This window comes from Mercenaria mercenaria, chromosome 16 (genome assembly GCF_021730395.1).
Source record: "Mercenaria mercenaria strain notata chromosome 16, MADL_Memer_1, whole genome shotgun sequence".
Classification (NCBI taxonomy): domain Eukaryota; kingdom Metazoa; phylum Mollusca; class Bivalvia; order Venerida; family Veneridae; genus Mercenaria; species Mercenaria mercenaria.
The window spans coordinates 5,236,364-5,261,284 of record NC_069376.1 but is presented as its reverse complement, the minus strand read 5'-3'; the positions used below and the strand labels follow the sequence as shown (position 1 = coordinate 5,261,284).

At 36.2% G+C, this 24,921-nt stretch overlaps 1 protein-coding gene across 2 annotated transcripts in view; it reads right to left on the bottom strand.

The window, feature by feature from the left end:
* The window catches only part of LOC123544264 (uncharacterized), a 200,719-nt gene extending 180,938 nt beyond the window's left edge, over window positions 1-19,781 (bottom strand). The window contains exons 1-2 of one of the 2 annotated variants that reach the window (XM_053526069.1): window positions 17,057-19,781; window positions 1,123-10,290 (exon numbers count right to left, since the gene is read on the bottom strand). In XM_053526069.1, coding sequence (XP_053382044.1) covers window positions 17,697-19,301 — 1,605 coding nt within the window. In that variant the 5' untranslated portion in view covers window positions 19,302-19,781 and the 3' untranslated portion in view covers window positions 1,123-10,290; window positions 17,057-17,696. Of the gene's footprint in view, window positions 1-1,122; window positions 10,291-17,056 lie in introns of those variants that run through there. The other variant, XM_053526071.1, reaches the window with a different exon arrangement.
* Between the last annotated feature and the right edge of the window lie 5,140 nt (window positions 19,782-24,921).

The following is a 24,921-nucleotide window of genomic DNA, read 5'->3' as shown; positions in this document are numbered from 1 at the left end:
ATAAACAGTTACAACGTAAATAAAGCAATTTACATAAGTCATATATCAACTCATAATATACATATTATATAACATACACATGTTCATCATATATGATATAGATATAAAAATACTGTATAAACAGTTACAACGTAAATAAAGCAATTAACATAAGCCGTACATCAATTCATATTATATAACAAAACTATGTACAAGACATCAAAACATTGCAAATCCGCATATTTCACTACTTAATGTTTTGCTTCACGTAACTTTGTACTCCATTGACAGTAGTAAATAGCAATAGCCACTACATAAAATATTGTATGAACTGTATTTAATATGGCATTTCATGCAGTTCTGCGCCTATGATATTCAAGAATATTGCCCGGCATATGACATCATAAAATATTGTATGAACTATATTGAATATGACATTTCATGCAGTTCTGCGCCTATGATTACCAAACTACTGCCCGACATATGTCATCATAAAAGATTGTATGAATTATATTGAATATGACATTTCATGCAGTTCTGCGCCTATGATTACCAGACTACTGCCCGACATATGTCACCATAAAATATTGTATGAACTGTATTTAATATGGCATTTCCTGTAATTCTGTTGCTATGATGACCCAAACCACTACCCGGTCCCGGTATACGTCATCAAAAATATACATAATAAAGCCAATACGCGGGTAAACAGACAACTTTACTTTTTCTCTTGACATAAGTATAACAAAAATGCTAACACTGCCTTACAAAGTGTATTTATTAAGCTTTAGATAAACGGTTGTTAAGTATGAATTCCTCCGTGATTTAGATAAACGGTTGTTAAGTATGAATTCCTCTGTGATTTAGATAAACGGTTGTTAAGTATGAATTCCTCTGTGATTTAGATAAACGGTTGTTAAGTATGAATTCCTCTGTGATTTAGATAAACGGTTGTTAAGTATGAATTCCTCTGTGATTTAGATAAACGGTTGTTAAGTACGAATTCCTCTGTGATTTAGATAAACGGTTGTTAAGTATGAATTCCTCTGTGAAGAATTAATGAAAACGGAAGGCAAGTTTGTTGCTTTTAAGACAAGACAACTCGGGCAAAATTCCGACACATACCATGTTACATTCTACCAATTCATTTCATTCTTTATTTTCATATAAACCATAAAATATTCAGACCTCATTTTCAGCTCTTTAGAGCATTTCAGTGATATAAAAACCATATATTGTCATTTAGTATGACATGTCTTCTTATCAAAAATAGAAAATATTGATATGTTATGTTACATAAAAGAAAAATAATCAGTTCTGAGAAATATCACCCTTTAAAATGGCCCCATGAAAATAGCCGTTTAGCTATTGCACATGTATAAACATTTTTCTCAAAGAATAAAACATATTCCAGGAAATTCACAGTGGAATTGCTCCATACAACAAGCAATAAAAGTAACCAAAAATATAATTGTCACATCCTCATATGACTTATTACACCAGATTTCATAAACAGCAAGGAACTTTATTTTGGATAGGTAACACTGAGTAGACACTTCCGGTTTGGTGTAATCAGTCCTTAAAGGAAAACTTTCTATACGCAAAAAGTGTTACTTTCACTAACATTGTACCAGTAACCTAAATGCATGAAAAAATACCAGTTTCAGTTTGAAAACGTTCAAGGTTTTTACGTAACGCCTTTTTCAGTAACGTGTGCAAGTCTGCCAAATTTCCTTAGAAGAACCTGTTGCAAAATAATTTATGACCACCTTTCCTTGCTGTGGCTTGTTCTTGCAATATTCTATCATTTGTTTACAGTAAACTTCACTCAGATCACACACTTTTACTGTGAAATATACCTGAACTTAGCCCTGACACCTAAAATTTAGCATTATTTAGTCAGAAACTTACTGACACAGATTTCCTAAAGTGCATTTTAGTTTAGCCATTTTAGTCTTAAACGTCAGTTTTCGTACAGACGTGTTAAAAATGTCGAAAAAGCACTGATTTTTAGATAAAAAATTATTTCTCTAATAACCTTAGAACGGCCAGCACATACTTATGCAACCTCGCCAGGTATATGTATGTTTGTGACAACACAGAAAATGACGTCAGTCGACCTTCAGCTACTTCCGGAAGTAAATAAAATGAGAATAGAAATGCTAAACTTGAAAACGAAAGCCGTATTTTGATTCGTAGATAGTCAGGGGTCGCGCGCAGGGGTCACCCAGTCTAAATGTATGCGCGTGGACTTCTTTTCTTCTTTTTTTGCTATTGGGCATCCATTTTTCAGCACTTTATTACGAGGTTTTAGTACAGCATGTCAGCTTTTAATCTATGAAAAAGTATTTGCGCTCTGGATAAACACAAATCTTACAGGGGTACGTAACGAACCGAGGGTACATTGATAATTTTGGAACTTCATCAAATCGCTCAAAATGTCATTTTTGATGTTGTCAGAGAGTGTCAGTATATGCCTCAGATGTAAGATATAACCGTATTTGAAAGCTGCAGACCAAGATATTTCAGAAATATTTTCAAAATAAGTTTCGTGTAATAAATAATGTTTCTACGGAAGCGTGAAAGGACCATCAGACGCTAATACGTTTTAGTACGTTAAGGCTGCGGAAAGGATCATCCAATGCATTTTTAGATCAAAATACAACCTAAACAGTGAAATTGAAATATTTTTAGTTTTTGTATACTTTCTCTGCAAAACTGCACTGAATATTTCATTTTTATCATAATATGGCCAAACTAGCCTATTAACAGCCATACCTAAACAAGTTTCACATTTTACCCCTTCTCAACTTTTGGGTTACATTCTACCAATTCAGTTAATACTTTACTTCTGAATCATATAAACAATGAAATATTCAGATATTCAGACCTCATTTTCAACTCTGTAGAGCATTTCAATGATATGAAAACCATATATACTCATGAAGTACGATATGCTTTCTTATCAAAAATAGAATAATATCAACATGTTATGTTATATACAAGAAAAAATATTTTCTGCGAAACATCACCCTCTAAAATTGCCTTAGAAAAATGCGGTTTAGCAATTACGCGTATGTAGACATTATGTCAAAGAATAAAACTTATTCAAGAAAATTCACAATGAAAATGTTCTGGATATTTTCTCAATACAATAAGCAATAAAACTAGGACAAAATATCACTGTCACATCCTCATATGACTCATTGTACCAGATTCCATAAACAGCAAGGAACTACATTTTGGATTACTTCACATGTTACACTGAGTACTCACTTCCGGTTTAATGTAATCAGTCCTAAATACTATTTTTCTTTGAAATAAGAACATTCACAACTCCAAAACAAAAATAAAAAACTCGTGTTTTAATATTTATAATACGACCAAACATCTCTTGTGATAAGTCCAGTCATTTCAAAGGGAAGTAAATCTGCTGAAATATTATATATAGTACAACGTCACAGGAAGAGAAGAAAGCAGATACAAAACAGATAATATAAACCTTTGACCTGTAAGTACATGTATGACCTTAAATTTTAAGCTAAGGCTCTGCTAAATGAGCAGGACAAGTCATATCATTAAGGTAGCGTTTTACCCTTAATGAAAATTTATTTAGTAAATTTCTAAAATGCTTGAATTTTTTGCCATTAAGAAATAATTTAAATCGGCGTTTGTTTTTTTAAATGTCCTTTAAATCCCTGAACAGATAAAACAATATAATGCAGACATCGTGCATACATGTACAAAACATTTAGGTCACTATATGGAATACAATATTTAACAAATTATCAGGAGGCAGTGACTAGGTAGCTGGTTCCGGCCACCATGACCGATACCTTTAACCTACGGACCAAACAAACAAGAGCTGTCACAGGAGACAGTGCGCTCGACTATTTCGATGCTGGATAGTGAAACTGGGCGCATCTGAGGAAACTAGAGCTGTCACTGGAGTGTTTAATGACTCCAATTGTGGATGAAGATATTGCACAATAGCCTGAGTCTATGTAAAAAATACCAACTTAAAGTAATAAGAGAGGTAAAGATAAAATGTATCAAAACACTATATAAGTATATCCTAAGCAAAAAGGGGCATAATTCATTAAATATTGGTACCAGAGTTATGCAGCTTGTGTCATATAGTGTTAGAGTGGGTGATGATGCTGAACAACTATTTTAAGTTTGAATCAAATCCATTCAGTAATAACAGAGACAAAGTGAAAGTGCATTAAAACTTTAAACTAAAATTCTAAGTAAAAAGGGGAATAATTCATGAAAAATTGGTGCCAGAGTTATGCACCTTGCGTCATATGGTGTGGGTGATGATGTTGAACAACTATTTTAAGTTTGAATCAAATCCATTCAGTAATAACAGAGACAGAGTGAAAGTGCATCAAAACTTTAACCTAAAATTCTAAATAAAAAGGGGAAATAATTCATGAAAAATTGGTCCCAGAGTTATGCACCTTGTGTCATATGATAAGGGTAATGATGTCGAACAATTCAGCATTTTCAATATTGAAAGAGGAGCCATTCTAACCATTTAATTATGCATAATATCTAAATTGACAACTGCTTTTCTATAAAATTAACAAGAGGGCCAAGATGATCCTTGGTCCCTCACCTGAGAAACATTTCATAACAGTGTAAACATGTTTGCCCTATTTATTTCATGGAAACAAATATTCTGGCCAATTTTCATAAGGACTGGACCAACAAGAGATCACAGAGTGATCTTGGCGCCCACCAATGTGCCATTTTTGAGTGTTCAAAATTTCAAGACTTAATGACTAGTTCAAGGTCAAATTTTATTTCCGTACACAACACTGTGCATGTGCTCCAAATTCGAAAGCTGTAGCTTGAGAAATGTGAAAGTATGTTACTAGATCAATTTCAAGGACAAAGTTCTTTGTGCATAAAACTATGCATGTGCATCAAGTCTGAAGGCTTTATAGTTTGAGAAATTTGAATTTCAAAGTAGGTCGCTAGGTCAATCTTAAGGCCAAAGATTATTTCGGTACACAAAACTATGCAAGTGGTCCAAATTTGAAAGCTGTAGCTTGTTTGTTTGTTTGTTTTGGGTTTAACGCCGTTTTTCAACAGTATTTCAGTCATATAACGGCGGGCAGTTAACCTAACCAGTGTTCCTGGATTCTGTACCAGTACAAACCTGTTCTCCGCAAGTAACTGCCAACTTCCCCATATGAATCAGAGGTGGAGGACTAATGATTTCAGACACAATGTCGTTTATCAAATAGTCACGGAGAACATACGCCCCGCCCGAGGATCGAACTCACGACCCCGCGATCCGTAGACCGACGCTCGACCTACTGAGCTAAGCGGGCGGGCTCGGCTGTAGCTTGAGAAATGCGAAAGTTGGTCACTAGGCCAAAATCAAGGTCAGATTACACTTCAGAACACAAATCTATGCATGTGGTCCAGATTTAAAGCCTGTACCTTCAAAAATGTGAAACTAGGTCACTAGGTCAATGTCAAGGTCAAAGTTTGTTTCGGTACACAATCTTATGCATGTGGTCTAAATTTGAAGCCTGTAACTACAGAAATGTGAAAGTAGATCACTAGGTCAATCTAGTTTATTTCGGTACACAAAACTATGCAAGTTGTCCAAATTTAAAGGCTGTAGCTCGAGAAATGTGAAAGTAGGTCACTAAGTCAAAATAAAGGTCAAATTTTATTTCGGAACACAGAACTATGCATGTGGTCCAAATTTGAAGCCTGTACCTTCAAAAATGTGAAACTAGGTCACTAGGTCAATTTAAAGGTCAAGGATTGTTTCAGTACATAAAACTATGAATGTGGTCCAAATTTGAAGCCTGTACCTTCAAAAAATGTGAAAGTAGGTCACTTGGTCAATGTCAAGGTCAAAGTTGTTTTCAGTGCACAAAACTATGCATGTGGTTCAAATTTGAAGGCTGTAGCTACAGAAATGTGAAAGTAGATAACTAGGTCAAAATCAAGGTAAACTCATGTCAAGGTTCATCTTGTCACTCAAAACCATACATGTGGCCCAAATCTGAATGTTGTAGGTTACTGACAAAATGATTTTAAAATCTTTTCCCTATACAAGTCTATATGAACCATGTGACCCCCAGGGCGGGGCCATATTTGACCCTAGGAGGATAATATGAATAAACTTGGTAGAGAACCACTAGATGATACTACATTACAAATGCCAAAGCCCAAGGCTTTGTGGTCTGGACAAGAAGATTTTCAAAGTTTTTCCTTATATAAGTCTATGTAAATATAATCTGAAAAATAGATCCCTCGGAAGCACAGAGAACAATGCAAACAGTGAAAATTGCAGACTCGGTTTGATTGAGTCTGTTCATGAGCAGTAATGGAAAATGCAACACTGCCCACGCCCCCTAGCACCGGCTAAAGCAGTATTCAATCTTCATATGTAAACCATGTGACCCCCGGGGCGGGGCCATATTAGACCCCAGAGAAATAATTTGAGTCATCTTGGTAGAGGACCACTAGATGATGCTTCATACCAAATATCAGAGCCCTAGGCTCTGTGGCTTTGGACAATGAGATTTTCAAAGTTTTTCCCTATATAAATCTATGTAAATTATAGAAATAAACAAAGGGCCATAACTCCTTCAAAATTGTTGAACCAGTCTAATTTTCAGAGGGACACAACTAGGATACCAATACATCATTCTGACAAAGTTTGGTCAAAATCCCCCTGGTAGTTTCTGAGAAGATGCGATAACGAGAAATTGTTAACGGAAGGACGGACGGACGGACGGAATGAACGAACGGAAGGATGATGGACCACGGACGAAGAGTGATTTGAATAGCCCACCATCTGATGATGGTGGGCTAAATATGTGGTCTCTTGAGTTAAAAAAATTATTTACATTGATACGACCTAGTGACCTACATTTTGACCTCACATGACCCATATTCAACCTTGACCAAATTTCATGAAGTTCAGTTGAAAAATATAGCCTCTATTGCATATACAAGGGTTTTCTTTGATTTGACCTAGGGATCTACTTTTTAATCCCAGATGACCCAGCTTCTATCGCATTCACAAAGTTTTTTTCTTTAATTTGACCTAGTGACCTACTTATTGACCACAAAAGACACATTTTTAAACTCGAATCTGATTTCATTAAGGCAATCATTCCGACTAAATTTCATGTAGATCAGTTTAAAAATACAGCCTCTATCGCATACACAAGGTTTTTGTTTGAATTAACCTAGTGACCCCAGATGACCCATATTCGAGCTCGACCTAGATTTTATCAAGGCAATTATTCTGACTAAATTTCATGAAGATCAACTGAAAAATACAGCCTCTATCGCATACACAAGCTAAGTGTTGACAGACAGGCAGACGACAGACAGACAGACAGACAGACGCCGGATATCAAGCGATCACAAAAGCTCACCTGAGCATTGTTCAGGTGAGCTAAAAACCTTATGGAACTTTAAGACGTTAGGTAACCCAATTTGAAGATAACCTACATTACATAGAACAAATTTTCTCGCAAAGTGCTATTAAATCCGGTAGAAAACGTATTAATTTGGTACATCTATGATTTTACCTAGTGACAAAGTGTTTGAACTGAAATGATCAGGTTTTAAAGACCTAAATACTGTAGATGTAAACATTCTGGAAACGTAAATAAATAAAAAATAGAAAATGGAGCATCTGGAAATTTAATTATATTTTCAGTTAATTCTACATATTTTTATGGTTTATTTGAAATAGTGGAACTCTTGTCTGAGATTTCATCAAGGTCAACATTTTGACGTTTCATTAAAAAGAGTTCCTTAAGTTGTTGACACCAGACGAGAACGGAAATTGGACGATCGCAATAGCTCACTTTAAGCATTTTATGCTCTCAGATGTGCAAACAATAATACCAATGTTTAGATCAAAACCACAGTTACATACTATTAATATGTATTCTTTTTATAAATAAAAAATAAAAATAGTAAAACTTAAAACAACTTATATACTGAGCCGTGCCATGAGAAAACCAACACAGTGGGCTGCTTCAAAGCATATAGCTATAAAGAAACCGTTAGCGAACCGCATAGATCCTGACCAGACTGCGCGGATTGCTCATAAATACACATAACAAGTAAAACTCAAAAAAGTTCATATATAATACAAAATAGCTAAAACTTCAGACAATATATCTACCATAGTCTATCAACTGTATATACACAAGGCAACTGCTATAATTCAGATAGCAAACACATATCTTCCTTAAAAATAGACCTATATACAATATTACAATAATATATGTAAGCTGATAATACCCAAGTCCTGTTTATCATATAGTCCGTAGTCCCCCTTTCTAGTAAATCCAATTTTTGTTGGTGAAAATATTATTTTTTGTAACATCTATTCATTTAAATGTAGAAATACATGTACTAAGTGAAACTTTAAACAATTTTAATCAGATATATAAAATTAACACTCCATTCAGTAAGTAACTCCAACAATTTAACCATACAAGTATTCTCCACGTAGGAGAGTTTTCAGCTGTTGTTTAATCAAAGACTTTTTTCACAATCATATGAAACAACAAGAATCTGCGTTCAATAAACGCTTGATGTCCCCGGTGGCATCTTTGTCGATACAAACCAACCTAAGTCCAAAACGAGGTCAATGTCACACTGAGGTCAGGTAATGTTTGAAGATGAGGAATTGTCACAGGTTTAAGCTGTACTAGTATTAATTCATTGTTGTAAGCGGTATTAATAATGCTAGATGAAACGGTCCCATTTGGTTAACCAAGAGATGGCCCATATAAAGCAATCTAAGTCCAAAACGAGGTCAAGGTCACACTGAGGTCAGGTAATGTTTGAAGATGAGGAATGGTCACAGGTTTAATCTGTACTAGTATTAATTCATTGTTGAAAGCGGTATTAAAAATGCTAGATGAAACGGTCCCATTTGGTTAACCAAGAGATGGCCCATATAAAGCAATCTAAGTCCAAAATGAGGTCAAGGTCAAACTGAGGTCAGGTGATGTTTGAAGATGAGTAATGGTCACAGGTTACATCTGTATTAGTATCAATTCATTCTTGTAAGCGGCATTGATGCTAGACGAAACAGTCCCATTTGGTTAACCAAGAGATGGCCCATATAAAGCAACCTAAGTCCAAAATGAGGCCAAGGTCAAGGTCAAACTGAGGTCAGGTGATGTCTGAAGATGAGGAGTGTCCACAGATTACATCTGCGTTAGTATCAAGTCATTCTAGTAAGGGGTATTGATGCTAGACGAAACGGTTCCATTTGGATAACCTCGTACGGACGGACAAACGGACAGGACGATCACTATATGCCTCCCGCATCAGTAGATGCCGGGGGCATAAAAATAAATCCTAGTTTTAACTTTTTTATCAAAATTATGAAAAGTCCGCTACGTACTCTACAAAGTCTTCGTTTATACATAATTGATATTATAACGGTCATGTGTTCTTACTTGTGAAATTACGAATGTCGTCTGCCAGAAACAATTAATTTTCTACAGAGAGTACATATAATATCCCTTTTTAGAGGACTCCAACTTGAAAATATTAGATGTTTCTGTATATGGCTACGGACTATGCAAACAAATACTGATTTTGGAAACGACATAAAAAAAAACATGCCTCACAATATATTTGTTTCTTAGAACAAAATACATTTAATATTTAAACAATTCAAACAAAATCTATTTTCCTCGCCGTGGTATGTCAAACATAGCAAATTTCATTGTACATTGTGTATTCCATAAAACGGCCATTTCCAGACATTTTAAAACTAAATGTCCTAAAATAACAATTAAACATTGTTAGCAATTATCAAGCTTTTTTTTTTTTAAAAAAATGTTGACTTCTGACAGCGCGCGTGACTATTTGAAACTCTTTCACATAATGATAATACTAACTAACGTACATACATTTGTACAAAACTGTAATCCAAAAGCGATTTGCGACAAGTAAAAATAAGACAGTTCTTTACCAACTAATTTAAGTAAAACAATATGATTTGTCTCTGGTAATGGAAAGTAATAATTGAAAGCAGTTTTTCTCACAGACCTCTCGGTATAATACGGTTATACTCCTGCAAGATTTTGTTGTCCAATGGCCGGAAACAAGAGGTCATGCCAAGTATGTTATGGTGTGTGTAGGCAAACCACCGGAAGTTCTAGAAGCATTGCGGCAATTTGTAAATTCACGTATAATATGGCGATGTATACGTAGCCTCAATACAGGAAGGACGTCTATGGTTTTGAGGTGTTGGCGTCGATCATTTAACGGAAGTATAGAGGAAAACTGGACCTGAAAAAGACATTGAAAATTATATAATTAACGTTTTTAATACCATTTACTATTGTCTTGCTGCGTATATGTAACAATGTAAAGATCATAATCAATTTCAAAATATAGCTTGCATTGCTTCACAAAAGCATTAGACAAGTTTAAGCATAGCTCGCATTAGACATCAAATCCACGGACATTCAAATCCACGGACATGTTTAAGAACGTTGAAATATAACATACATTCAACATGGCTCGAATTGGTTTCCAGTTAAACAAAGAAAATCAAACGCAATATATCCTGCGATAAACAATGGTTGACGCACGGACCGGTAAGAGAGCATTATTACGTCAATTTTGACGTCATGTAGCCGCCTGACGTCCGATACATTACTCCTCGCGTAAATGAATTCCAGCATAATATTTATTGCAATATATCAACGTGCATGTCAGAATGAAAACAATCAAGGCCTTCTTGTGATTTATCGTCTTATTTACCACGGTTCATCTTCAGTATTTAACCACGAGGGCGTACGCCCTCGTGGTTCAATTCCTACGCATCTGAACTCTGAACCGTGGTAAATTAGACGATAAACAACGCGAAGGCCTTGATTATTTGTTCAATATATGGGCAATATTACGTAAACATAAATTGACATAAGATATTCAAATCCATGGACATGTTTTAGAACGTTGAAATGTAACATACAATATGTGGGCAATATTACGTCGACATAGATCGACATACGAAACATAAATTTGCTGGCATATTTTTAAATTTCGAGCCAGATGAACGTTTGAAATTCGACATTAAAACTTCGCGGAATATCGAGCTATCCAGACATTTGACGTTCAACATTCAATTTTTACGTTTTCCAACGGCTCATAATGTTTTTTGTTGTTTTCTTTTTTCTTTTTTTTTTTTAAAGGCGGCAGCCACATGTATCATTATAAACATAAAATATATCAATTTATTGTTAAATCCCATTTCCTTTAATTGTTTTCTCCAATACTTGTCAAAGGTCTGAATATTGATGCTATAACAGAATATTTTATTCATTCCATTCTTTTTTATTACCTCCCTTTATAGCTCTTACTGTCAACGTTCATGTACAGAATTTAAAGTAGCATTTTTCTAACCATATAATTATGTATATCATCTATTTGTACAGCTGTTGCATCTGATATCAATATAAATTTTTTAGCCTTATAGAACTTTAAATATGTCAATAGATTTATTGTTTAAATGATCCGGTAATCTACAAACTTAGTTAATTTATTGTATTTACCGAATGACAAACTTGTTTAGTGCCTCGCAAGAAAAAGCTCTACATTTCAGACAAGGGGGTCAATCCTGAAAACTGATGAGCTACTGAAGATTGGGTGGATGAGCAAATTATTCGAAGTAAGGGACGTACCCATTCGATCAGGGAAGCACAGAAGCATAGAGCTGAGTGCGGTTAACAGACATCCCCCTGGACGAGGTAGGTAGGTAGGCAGGTTGGTTGGGTAGTTAGGGTAGTTAGGTTAGGTTAGGTTAGGGTAGGGTAGGGTAGGGTAGGGTAGCTAGGTTAGGGTAGGGTAGGGTAGGGTAGGGTAGTTAGGTTAGGGTAGGGTAGGGTAGGGTAGGGTAGTTAGGTTAGGTTTGGGTAGGGTAGGGTAGGTTAGTTAGGTTAGGGTAGGGTAGGGTAGGGTAGTTAGGTTAGGGTAGAGTAGGGTAGGGTAGGGAAGGGTAGGGTAGTTAGGTTAGGTTAGGGTAGGGTAGGGTAGGTTGAGTAGTTAGGTTAGGTTATGGTAGGATAGGGTAGGGTAGGTAGGTTAGGGTAGGGTATGGTAGGGTAGGGTAGTTAGGTTAGGGTAGGGTAGGTTAGGTTGGGTAGTTAGGTAAGGTTAGGTTAGGGTAGGGTAGGGTAGGGTAGGGTAGGGTAGTTAGGTTAGGTTAGAGTAGGGTAGGGTAGGGTAGGGTAGGGTAGTTAGGTTAGGTTAGGTTAGGGTAGGGTAGGTTGGGTAGTTAGGTTAGCTTAGCTTAGGTTAGGGTAGTTAGGTTAGGGTAGGGTAGGGTAGGGTAGTTAGGTTAGGTTAGGGTAGGTTGGGTATTAGGGTAGTTAGGTTAGGTTAGGGTAGGGTAGGTACGTAGGTAGATAGGTAGATAGATAGACAGATAGATTGTGGCCTCTGGTGTAACCTAAGTACTCATAAATTATGAGAAGACATTAAACGGTTTTTTAAATAAATGCAGCCGGTATTTTTAATGTTTACACAGAGTACTTAGATTTACCTTAAAAACAAAGATATTCGCTACGTCGTATCAAATGTAAAAAAAATTGTAAAACATTCAATGAATAAGATACTTCCATAAAATCGTACGCGTACGTAGACATATTCTTAATGAATGTAGTTTTCTGGATCAAGTGTGCCTTTGATGTAATATGACAGATATGCCGAAGTTATTCGCCGGATATGCCTCGTTGGTCCAGTAATTCGCCGGATATGCCTCTGCGGTCCGCTCGAGTGTAGTTAATATCAATATAGTGCATTTGTCCGCCTTGTTATGGCAGATATATGCTTTGTTGGTGTTTAATTGAAAAGAGAAATGTCTGCGGACGATTTTAAGCATTGGCTATATTCTTTTCAAATAGCTGCTTGGTAAAAGTGGAGGCATTAAGTACCTTCTAATCTCAAACAACGAATCCAGGCAGAAAGTTGCCAAATTATTTATTTTACACAATTAGTCATTTGACGAAAATCCTTAAAATTTATTACTGCGCGGAACTCTACATAATAGGTCTGACGTGTCTGTGATATATATATGAATCAAAAGCAAAAATTAATTATTTTGTTTGGTATATATACTATTTCTAAGTAAAAAAGGGACCATTTTGATTAAAACATAAATAAATAAATAAATAGAAAACGACAGTAAAGTTAAGTCACATGCCCTATGAGGTCAATTTAATAATGCAAAATGTTTAAATATAGTTTGAAAGCAATTTTTCCAATAATACATGGGAAATGAGCGTACATGTCATTTTTAGCAAAATTTGTTAATTTAAAAAGGGGATAACTGTTAAAACAATACAAGCTACATTGATGTTACTAACCCAGTGCGGTCAACTAATAATACCGAAGATGTGTGCGATATTTTAAAGCATTTGGACAAATTTATTTCAGAACATTATGCCTACAGGCAATACTAAGATAAAGAGACATAATTTTGACAAAATAAAAGCTGGACTTAACACGTAACCTGTCCTGTGAGGTCAGATGTTGATGCAAAATGTGTGTGTGCAGTTTATTAAGAGAAACCTGCATATATGCAAAACTTATGGGGTGCGCGGTGTTGAGACAGACGCCGACGGAAGTCAAGCTTAGATAACTAAACTATAAACTATATGTACGGAAAGTGTTCCCTGTAATGTGACGAGCCTCAATTCTTAACAGCCAATCTATGTTTTGCTTAGGAATAGAATAAATTTATATTGTTACCCATCATGAAACAAATGGCCATCTTTCATCATTTCTTTAATTAAAATAGTTATGCTAAAATGTCAATATATGTTTATCAAACACGCATGAAACACATATCCCATGACTGCCTGACCTTTGTCTTTTGACATACTGATTCAACAGGTGTTAAGAGGTCATCTATTGACCACATGCAACTATCCTATGATATTTGAAGCCTGTAGTCCAAAGTGTTAACCGCCGATATTAGTTTTAAGATCACTGTGACTTTGACATTTGACCTTTTGACACAAAATGTCCGAAAGTAACTGTAACCTTGACCTTGGACCTACTGAACAAAAGAAAAATCTTTCATCTACTCACTAAAAACACCCACCCTTCCTGCAGTCAAACGCGTTCTACAATTATAAGGACATCACTATGTCCCTGCGACTATGTCCTGGACCATTTGAAAATATAAATATGTTGTTTATTGGCAACAGACAGTTGTGCAATGAAATTTGACACCAGTGGTCCAAAGTCCATCTCTATTATCGATGTGAAAACATTTCCAATCTTAAGGTCACTGCAACCTAGGCCTTTGACATATTTACTTTCAAAACAACAGAGTTCATTTACTTCAACGTGCAGTAATTTAAAAAAAAAGTTGACGCATATAGGCTTGCCTTTTACAATGTGAAGCCGCGTTCAGTCTCAAGGTCACTTCGGTCTTGACCTTTGGCCTTTGACCCTTAGAACATCAGGGCTCATTAACTGATCACAAGCAACCATTCTTCTTAGTTTGACGCACGAAGGTTAAAGACTTGTTTATTTATAAATCAATGTCATATCGTTTTCAGTTTCAGCATCAATGCGACCTTGACCTTTGACCTATTGACCCTTAAAACAACAGTGCCATTTACTGACCATAGGCAATCATCATATGAAGTTTGGCCTCTGTTGGCAAAATTGTGTCAGTTATCAATGTAAACCCGCTTTTCGGCTCAATTTCACTGTGACCTTGACCTTTAACCTACTGATCCTTAAAACAACAGGGGCAATTTAATGTATACATGCAATCATCCTACCAGTGTAAGCCACTGAGTGCGACCTTAACCTTTGACCTATTGGATCTTTAGACAACAAGGGTCTTTTGCTATCCGTATGCACTCACTCTGTTAAGTTTGCCGCCGGTAAGTCAAATTGTTTTAAAGTGATCAATGTGAAACCGTTTTCAGTCTCAATGTCCTTGCAATTATGATCTTTGGCCTATTAACCCGTTACAACAGGGGCCATCTTCAGACCACAGGCAATCATCCTATGAAGTCTGAATTCTGTAGGCCGAAGTTGTTTTTTTTAGTTACCGATGTGAAACTGTTTTCAGTCTCTGTGACAATGACCTTGGTCCTTTTGACCCTTGACTCAACAGGTGCCATTTAATGTATACATGTCATCATCCTATGAAGTATGACGTCTGTAGGTCAGTCTTTGAACAGTTACAAATGTAAAACAATTTTCAGTTTAAAGGTCACTGCGACCTTTACCTTTGACCTATTGGAGCTTAAAAGAAAAAGGATCTTTACTGTCTACATGCAATCATCCTATCAAGTTTGACGCCTGTAGGCCAAAGAATTTTATAGTAACTAACGTGAAACCGTTTTCAGTCTCAAGGTCATTGCAATTATGATTTTTAGCCTATTAACCCTTTATACTACAGGGGTCATCTTCTGACCACTGGCAACCATCCTATAAAATGTGTCGCATGTAGGTTAAGATTTTTCTCAGTTATTGACCTACCCTTAAATACACGGGGTCATCTACTGACCAGAGACACTCATCCTTTAATGTTTGGCGCATTTAGGTTAAAATCTTTTTTAGTTATTATTAGGATACGTTTTCAGTTTCAAAATGTCTGCGACCTTGACCTTTGATCTATTGACCGGTAAAACCACAGGAGTCATCTTCTGACCAAAGGCAATTATCCTATAACGTTTGTCGCATGAATGTTATTTTTTTCAGTTATTAATCAGGATACGTTTTCAGTATTAAGGTCACTGCGACTTTGACCTTTGACCTATTTACCTATAAAACTACAGGGGTCATCATCTGACCAAAGTCACTCTTCCTTTAAATTTGGCGAATGTAGGTAAACATATTTTTTCAGTTATTAATCAGGATACGTTTTCGGTCTAAAGATGACTGCGACCTTGACCTTTGACCTATCAACCCTTAAATCTACAGGAGTCATCTTTTGACCTTAGGCAACCATTCTATAAAGTTTGGCACAATTATCTATTAAAGGTTGAATTCTTTTTTCAGTTATTAGTCAGGATACGTTCTCAGTCTCAAGATGACTGTGACCTTGACCTTTGACCTATTGACCTTTAATACAATAGGGGTTATTTACTGACCACAAGCAATCATCCTATTAAGTCTGACTTCTGCTGGCCAAAGTATTTTTCAGTTATCGATCTAAAACCGTCTTCAGTCTCCAGGTCATTGTGACCTTGACCTTTGACCTTTTGGCCCTTGAAATGACGGGGTCATTAACTGACCACAGACAATCATCCTATGACATCTGACGTATGTTGACCAAAGTGATTTAGTTATCCATGGTAAAGAGCGTGTAGTTTTATTTTGTTCTTAATCGGAAAGAGACGGAAGACAGACAGACGGACTAACGTTCCTACATATGAATATTTATGTGGCTACTCTTTTGTTCTCTCTATTTTTCTTTTAGCCATGTAAGAGAAAAATAGCCAAATAAAAGCCTTACGGAATACGTGACATCAAAGAAAAAGTACAGTTACCTACTGTTCCTATAGCCACCTAAGTATGCAAATGTGATCTCGGACAGACAGACAGACGGACGGACCGTCTTCAGTCTCCAGGTCATTGTGACCTTGACCTTTGACCAATTGACCCTTGAAATGATAGGGGTCATTAACTGACCATAGACAATCATCCTATGACGTCTGAGATATGTTGACCAAAGTGTTTCAGTTATCCATGGTAAAGAGTTTTTTGTTCTTAATCGGAAAGGGATGGACAGACAGACAGACAGACGGACGGTCCGACTAGTAGATGCAGGCCCGATATGGTGCGGGAGTGGAGTGGGTTTGGGGCTTATAAAACTTTAAATATACTCCATTTCTCAAGATGTAAAATAATCACTATGGTCAATTTGGGAACAGAGATCAATGAACGATTTCTTTTCTCAAGGAAACATTTTTTTCAAAGATGGCCCTTTTTTACATGACGGGGCTCAATTCTATAAAACTGCTGTTAAAGATATATATTTAAGTTTAGAATATATTAAATAAAAGCAAATAAAATAACTTACTTGTATATTAATCCATGTATAAGAAAGTCCATCCTTTCCTCCGAATTGGCTCCAACAATTAATTTTCCACACGCGACTGTCACTATTTTTAATTATCTACACATATGTATGCCACAAAAATGTTATATGTCTGTGTGTAAAGGTGTAATATGTGTTTTATGAATAATGTTTATATACATTGACACTATAAGTCCGAGTTTATTTAGTAACTTAACTTTCAACTTTTGTTTCAAACACAAACACCCGACGTTCATCCTTCGTAACTGGGAAATTCTGAGATGAGTGTATAAATTGTTTAACGTGTTCAAACTCTGTTTCCGGTTCTATCTTACACATCTGTATTGTTACTGTGACTTTGTGTGAAAGTTTCTCCACTACCTTAACGAGATCACGCAATGTTGAAGCAGACATGTTTACATTGTCCAAATAAACACTTTCAATATTCGCCATTTCAGGAGGCAGCGACATTTCACCTAGATTGATTAACCGCAACTCCACGTGTTTCACTTGACTATTAACTTTCAATTGTGACACTTCAGGTATATAGCTCAATACTAACTTCCTTAGATCTGAATGCTGACTAAAATCTAAACTGAAAGTACACGAAAGCTTGTGCTCGGTACAGAGTAACCACCACAATCTAATCTCCGTCATTGTTTTTCTGTTTATAATATAATTCAGTATCATTCAGTACATCGTGGCTCATCTCGAAACCGCGGATATAAATTGCTTGTAACAGAGAATTATTCTGTAATGTTTCCAACATTTCACGGCTCCAAGAACCAGGTAGATCATGCGATTTAACAGTGACACATTTCGGCGACTTGTCCAACAGTACAAGAAGCTGTGCGTTTTCTACTTTACCCTGGTAGTATATTTTATTGATCTGGAACAGTTCGTGCAATTCACAACAATCAATAATTTCACGTAAACTACGACCACTGTCTACTGTGTTGATATTTATTGACGCCATGTTGTTTTTATTGTGTACCGCGAGCCGTGCTAAATATGTAAAGTATTTTTCTTCTTTACAATCATAACTAAAGAAAAAATCTTGACAGAAAAGTTTGAGTTCCTTATCGCTCGTGTTTTCTTTCATACAAGAAATGTACATGTCTTGTATGTCTTTCAGAGGTTCACAGTACCGGTCAGTCGTGGATCTGTATTCGCTCGTTATCTTATCTTCGCTAATGATTTTCATTAAATCCTTTGACATTGAGGAAAATATTGTTGCGTTTATTCCGCTGATGAAAACGAACACTTTCGACATAGCTAGAATTCGTGCAACACAATGACAGAACGATAGAACTTTAGTTCGTACTTCTTCTTGATCCCAGCTAACACTGATATATAATGCTGCAAAAAATTCTTGCACTGTTGCGTGTGAAAAGGATGTTTTTTGCATTTGCTTATTTATTTTCGTCTGGTCTTTATCATGTGTAATTATCCCTGAATGGCGACTTAACTGAAGCAAATCTTTATCACTCAGACATTTTTCTGCCACTGCCATGTCAAATACAAGATTCTGATCCTTCGTTTCATCGAATAATGTTTCAAATGCTAATCTTCCTAAAGCATTCAGAAGATTGTAGTGTTTCCTACAATGTTCATTTCTACTGATACACTGTGGGATATCACTCTTGGGTTGTTCGCATGACTGTTTCATGTCGGGATATTTTCCAAACGTTCGTTTCAGAAGAAGATTAACTATTTGACAATATAACTCAGTTCTAGATTTTCCTAGATCTGTTTCATCACACCATAAACACAAAAGATACACCAGTAAGAGCGGAATAGTTTCCAAATCCAAAATACCTCTTTCACTGACAGCGCGATCAAACTCTTGAATATGTGTTTCTATGTCAGTTTCACCCCACAGTAATGATATCACACTCCTTTTTAATCTTCTAGCAGACGATTTACTAAGTCCGACAAGTTCTAACTTTCGTTCTATTTCACTTGCACGTATCTTACTAACGCCCAATTTCCACGGTCTAGTTGTTGTGAGAATTGTACATGTCCTCCTAGCTTTCCTGTGTGGAATGTCTCTTTTTGCGTGTGTGAATTCGTCCAATCCATCCAATATTATCAGGCATCTTTCTTTAGAAAGAATGTTTTCAAAATCACTAGTTGAAATAGTGTGTGCTAGATCATTAATTATTTGTTTTTTGATCATCTCATCAATGTCCCATTCTTCGGAACAATCACGTAAAGACAACAAAAACACAAAGTCAAAATTCGACATTGTACTAATGTCTTCCTTCTTAAAATGTTCATCTTCGTTTGGGATACAGTTTTTTGCTTGACACCACGTTAAAACGAGCCGTTTACTTAATGCTGTTTTCCCAAATCCAGCATCCGCAGTAAGGTAAATTTTACGACATGGTTCTTTTTCCTTGTAGAAAACATCATGCAATGACGTAACCTTTGATCTAATTTCTTTGCCACCTCCACGCGCCCTCTGAATTTCCACTGACTCTATGTCTGGTATGACGTAGAACTCAAGGAGAGGCGTGTCATTTTCCTCCAATAAAGGTGACAGTGGTAGGGTATGGTACTCTTCTCTGTAGAGACCTATCAAATCTTCCCTCAGGTCTGAAATATAAAAAAGTCCTTTGTTAAAAATACGTGAAACAGATCCATTTTCTAGAAGAACATATATACAGTCAATCCAAATAGTACTTACTTACATCATACAATGGGCTATGATAGATGTATGTATATTGAACTTTCAGCTTGTTGGCATTTTAACACAACTTATATGTGTATGAACACGTTAACATTTACTAAGTAAACTGTATCTTGCTGAAATTGTCGGTCTAGTGGCCATGCGGTCTGAAACTGGCATCCTACCAGCATAAAGTTAGCGACCTGTTGGTAGAATAGCTATAAATGAATATCCGCGACTAGCGACTGATTATAAAAAAATTACAACTAAATATCTACTAGTTAAAAATCAATAAAAGGACGTTTTCAAAATGATTATTCTAAGCTGCCATGCCTAAGAATTTTTCTACTAGCTTGGCGGACTAAACTGAGTTCAGATGGAAAACGACTGCAATCAGAGTTAAATATCCGTAGCAGCTAACTGACTAACTGAATACAATCTACGGTTCATTTACATGACTTTATGATGATTACTCTAGGCCATGCGTTTGAATTCATGAGAATTTAAAAGAAAAAAACCCGGCTTGGCCGACTAGTGGTCCGGCAGACTCGTGCATTGAGCATTAAGGCTGATGTATTTCAGTTAACATAAAGAAGCCACGAAAGATTAACATGACTTTTTTGTTGTTTTTTGTTTTTTTTTTTTTTTGTTGTTGTTTTTTTTTTTGTCTTTTTTTCCCCAATTTTAAATCTTACCTAATAGTCTGCGTTGCAACTTTTCAAAGTTCATAAACATTTTTATGTTCTATCAAGTTTTTACGTTCTCCTTATATTTATCGTAATTTCTAAATTATTGCTTAATGTTTAAAAAGACAAAAGAATGCCGGAATGCGTGGCTGCCAGACCGCTATAATGGAATTTTCAGAGTTACGAAAATTTTATTCTATGCGTTTCATTTACCATAAATAAACCATAAATATGATTGTTTCTTTTTAGTAATATGCATACTGTAACAGGAAGCCGTGCAAACTGGCAATGTATATCTCTCTAAAACACTCAATATGCTTTTTGTGCTTATTTATCTTTACTGTGTGTATTCACAGTTTCTTTTATTTCATTCGTATTTTCTAAATCATTATTTGGAAATAAATACATGAGCCTGGCAATCCGCTAGGCCACTGTCATTAAAATTTTTGTGTTATGTACTTCAGTGAGCAAAAATTATATCCACAAACTTGCATTTTTCTTAATTTGTTTGAATTAAGTCCACTCTCATATGCTGCGTTGAAACTTTAAAATACGATCTGCACATTGGGGTATGTTTTTCAACGATGGAGGGTTTGATTAAACCCTTTTCTCAAAAAATACAAGAGTATAAAAAGAAACTTCGACAAATAGAAAAGATACTTCGAGTGCTTTGTTTTATGTGATTATTTATGTCTTATTTGAAAGCTGTGAACTCATACCAAGTCTGTTGGAAATAACAAGTTTGACTATTGCGCGAATAGAAACCTTTCTACAGTGTAGATTTCAACGAAACTTTAAACAATTTTATATCAACATGTTTATTTAATAACGGTCAAATAAGGTGTATATGTCCATGTGCATATTTTTTTTGTTTTTAGAAGCCGCATATCTCAAGCAGATCTAGATTTAATAGTATTCGCTGGATTTGGTTTTAGTGCGGTGGCCGAATGTTTACGATCGCTGTCTGACTTCGAATCACTTAAACCTCATCGTTGCGGGTTCGAGCTCCATGTGAAGAAGCCATCCAGCTGGCTTACGGAAGGTCTACTAAATCACATTTCTAACACGAGTTTTTATCAGTTTGTAAGAGCAATCTGTAGAAGATTGTAGCTATACAGAGAACTGATTCCTGTTATTTTATGTCCAAAATCATTTGCAAATGAGATGACTTATTTAAAACAAGTATTCTGTGTAATCAACTGATTTCTAAAATTAGAATGTTTATTTGTAACGAAACTTTAGTTATTTATAACTAAACTGCTATAAAACTGTCGTAAGCATGATATATATGTTCCACGTTAACTGCCCGAGTAAATAAAAAAAAAATATTTTAGGTTTGTACCAATCTTGCAGCAGACATTTTAATGACACTGTTTCAGTCACAATTCCGTGTCCTTTCACTACGCGAATAAGTTAAAATTCTTGCTATGTTGCTTCTCCCGTAAAATAAACATACCTTTACTCCAAATTTATTGTTTTAAAAACATAAATCCTTCGATAAATGTTTTTGCTCTGGATCTCCTGCCTGATCACGCCATAACCAGCGTCCCAAATGAAATAAACATTTGATTTATAAATAGCGACGCGTGTCAGGTGTCAAAATCTATGGAAGCATAATACAGACAAGGAAAACAGAAAATTACTCCTCAAGTCATGTGTACTATGTTGAAAGAACTTTTAAATATCTACTAAAAATATTTTCATTAACTTCCTACATTTGCGTTTAAAATCTCTTGTAAAATTATGATCTTATTAGTATGACTTCGAACACGTACGGGGAAGATTTTAGCTTGTCACATAGTCGCTTCCGTAAACTCTAGGTTGTGTTTATGTTTGCTTTCCCGTGATTTCTTCAGTGTTGATAACAATACCAAAGTCTACAATATTTAGATTTTGTCAGGCCTGGGTACATGTACCACGAAGGGCTTGTGCTGAGTGTGATCGGGTCTGGCTAAATCTACGAGAGCCGTATGCATCATTGCAGATCAGGCACTGCTTAAACCTTACCCTGCAAAATTTCTATAATGAACTTATCCATCACTGGACAATACCATTAACTGTTAAATAGGGTGAATACAACAAAGATATTGAACTGAATAGCGAACAGTGCAGATCTTGATCAAACTGCACGGATTTCGCAAAAGGCAGAATCAATCATGTGCAGTATGATAAGGGTTAATACCCCTCTTTACAAACATTTATCTTTTTACTGTGAAATCAGACAAAATAGACTGTAAGTTTAGACAAATACGACAGTTTTTTTTATTTATTTTGACACCTTTGTGCAACCTTTGAAAAAATTTAAAAAAGTTAAAAACAATATATTTAATAAAAAAAATGGGCAAATTACTTTCGCCTCTGCAAAATAATACAACAAGGCCTGTCCTAAAAACTGCACACTCTTCTTTTCGACGATTTCACAATAATTGAATTTATGTCTCAATAAAAAACCTCACTTTAAAAGGAAGATACACCAAGATATAAAAAGACTCTACTACGCAGAGATACTGAAGATCAAGTATAAAAGGGGTACTGACATTCTTTATTTTGATGAAATTGAAAAATTTATATCAACTACATATCAGTCCATGGGACACAGATGCCCCAACTGCATGTCAAAAACAATATGTTGCTATTTAAAAAAAAAAAAGAAAAAAAAAGAAATCAGGGGTCATGACTCCTACACGACTGAATGAATCCAGACGCGAAACCCCAGGTGCACAATGCACATGCTGACCAACATTCCTGTAAACTTTGGTGACTCTAGGTCAAATACTTTTGGAGCTACTGCGACACAACATTAAAATGAAATTTTTACAAAGTAATGGGCAATAACTCCTACGTGACAGAATGAATCCAGACGCGACACCCATGGTGCACAACTACACATACTGACAAACATTCCTGTAAAGTTTTGTGACTTAAATATACTTTTGGAGCTAGGCGCGACACAACATTCTCGGACGGACGGATGAATCCGGACGCGAAACCCCAGGTGCACAACTGCACATGCTGACCAACATTCCTGTAAAGTTTTGGTGACTCAACGTCAAATACTTTTGTAGCTAGGCGCGACACAGTATTCTCGGACGGACGGACGGATGAATCAGGACGCGAAACCCCAGGTGCACAACTATACATGCTCACCAACATTCCTGTACAATTTTGTGCCTCAACGTCAAATACTTTTGGAGCTAGGCGCGACACAACATTCTCGGACGGACGGACGGATGAATCCGGACGCTAAACCCCAGGTGCATCACTGCACATGCTGACCAACATTCCTGTAAACTTTTGTGACTCTGGGTAAAATACTTTTGGAGCTTCGCGCGACACAATATTAAAATGGCCAATCTTTTACTATGTCAGGGGTCATAACTCCTACACGACGGAAAGAATCCGGACGTGAAATCCCAGGTGCACCACTGCACATGCTGACCAACATTCCTGTAAACCTGGGTGACTCTTGGTCAGTTACGTTTTGAGCTACACGCGACACAACATTAAAATTACAAATTCTTTACGTTTAAGTTAGGGGCCATAACTCCTACATGACTGAATGAATCCAGATGCGAACCCCAAATACACAACTACACATGCTGACCAACATTCTGTAAAGTTTTGTTACTTTACGTCAAATACTTTTGGAGCTAGGCGCGACACAACACTAAAATGATCAATTTTTACCAAGTCAGAGGCCATAACTCCTACACGACTGACGGAATGAATAAATCCAGACGCAAAACCCCAGGTGCAAAACTACACATGCTGACCAACATTCCTGTAAAGTTTTGTGACTCTACGTCAAATACTGTTGGAGCTAGGCGCGTGACAACATTCTCAAAAGGACGGACGGACGGACGAGGGCAAATCTATACGCCCCCACCACCCCCACCCCCACAGTGGAGGCATAAAAACAAGGCAGTCTGAAAGACAGCTAAATCCATCGCCACTGTTATATATAGTGAAATGGTAAATCTTTGACCTTGAGCTGTGACCTTGACCTTGACCTGACATGACTGACTCATAATTCTGCACATAGTCTTGATGAGGTGATCATTTGACCGAAGTTTCATAAAAATGGGTGCTCAAACCTTTGACATTGAGTTGTGACCTTGACCTTGAGTTGACATAGTTGACCCATGAGTTCTTGATGAGGTGATCATTTGACCAAAGTTTCTTGAAAATCCTTTAAGTGGTTGGGGAGATACAGAGTGGATACAAAATGGAAGGTTCAAACCTGACCCTAAGTTGTGACCTTGATCTTAAGCCGGCATGGGTGACTCATACGTTATACACATCGTCTTAATGAGGTAATCATTTGACCCAAGTTTGATGAAAATCCTTTAAGGGGTTTAGGAAATACAGAGCGGACACATAATGGAAAGTTCAAACCTCGACCTTAAGTGGTGACCTTGACTTTGAGCTGGCATTGCTGACTCATAAGTTCTGCAAATTGTCTTGATGAGGTGGGAATTTAACCGAATTTTTATAAAAATTTCTTTAAAGGG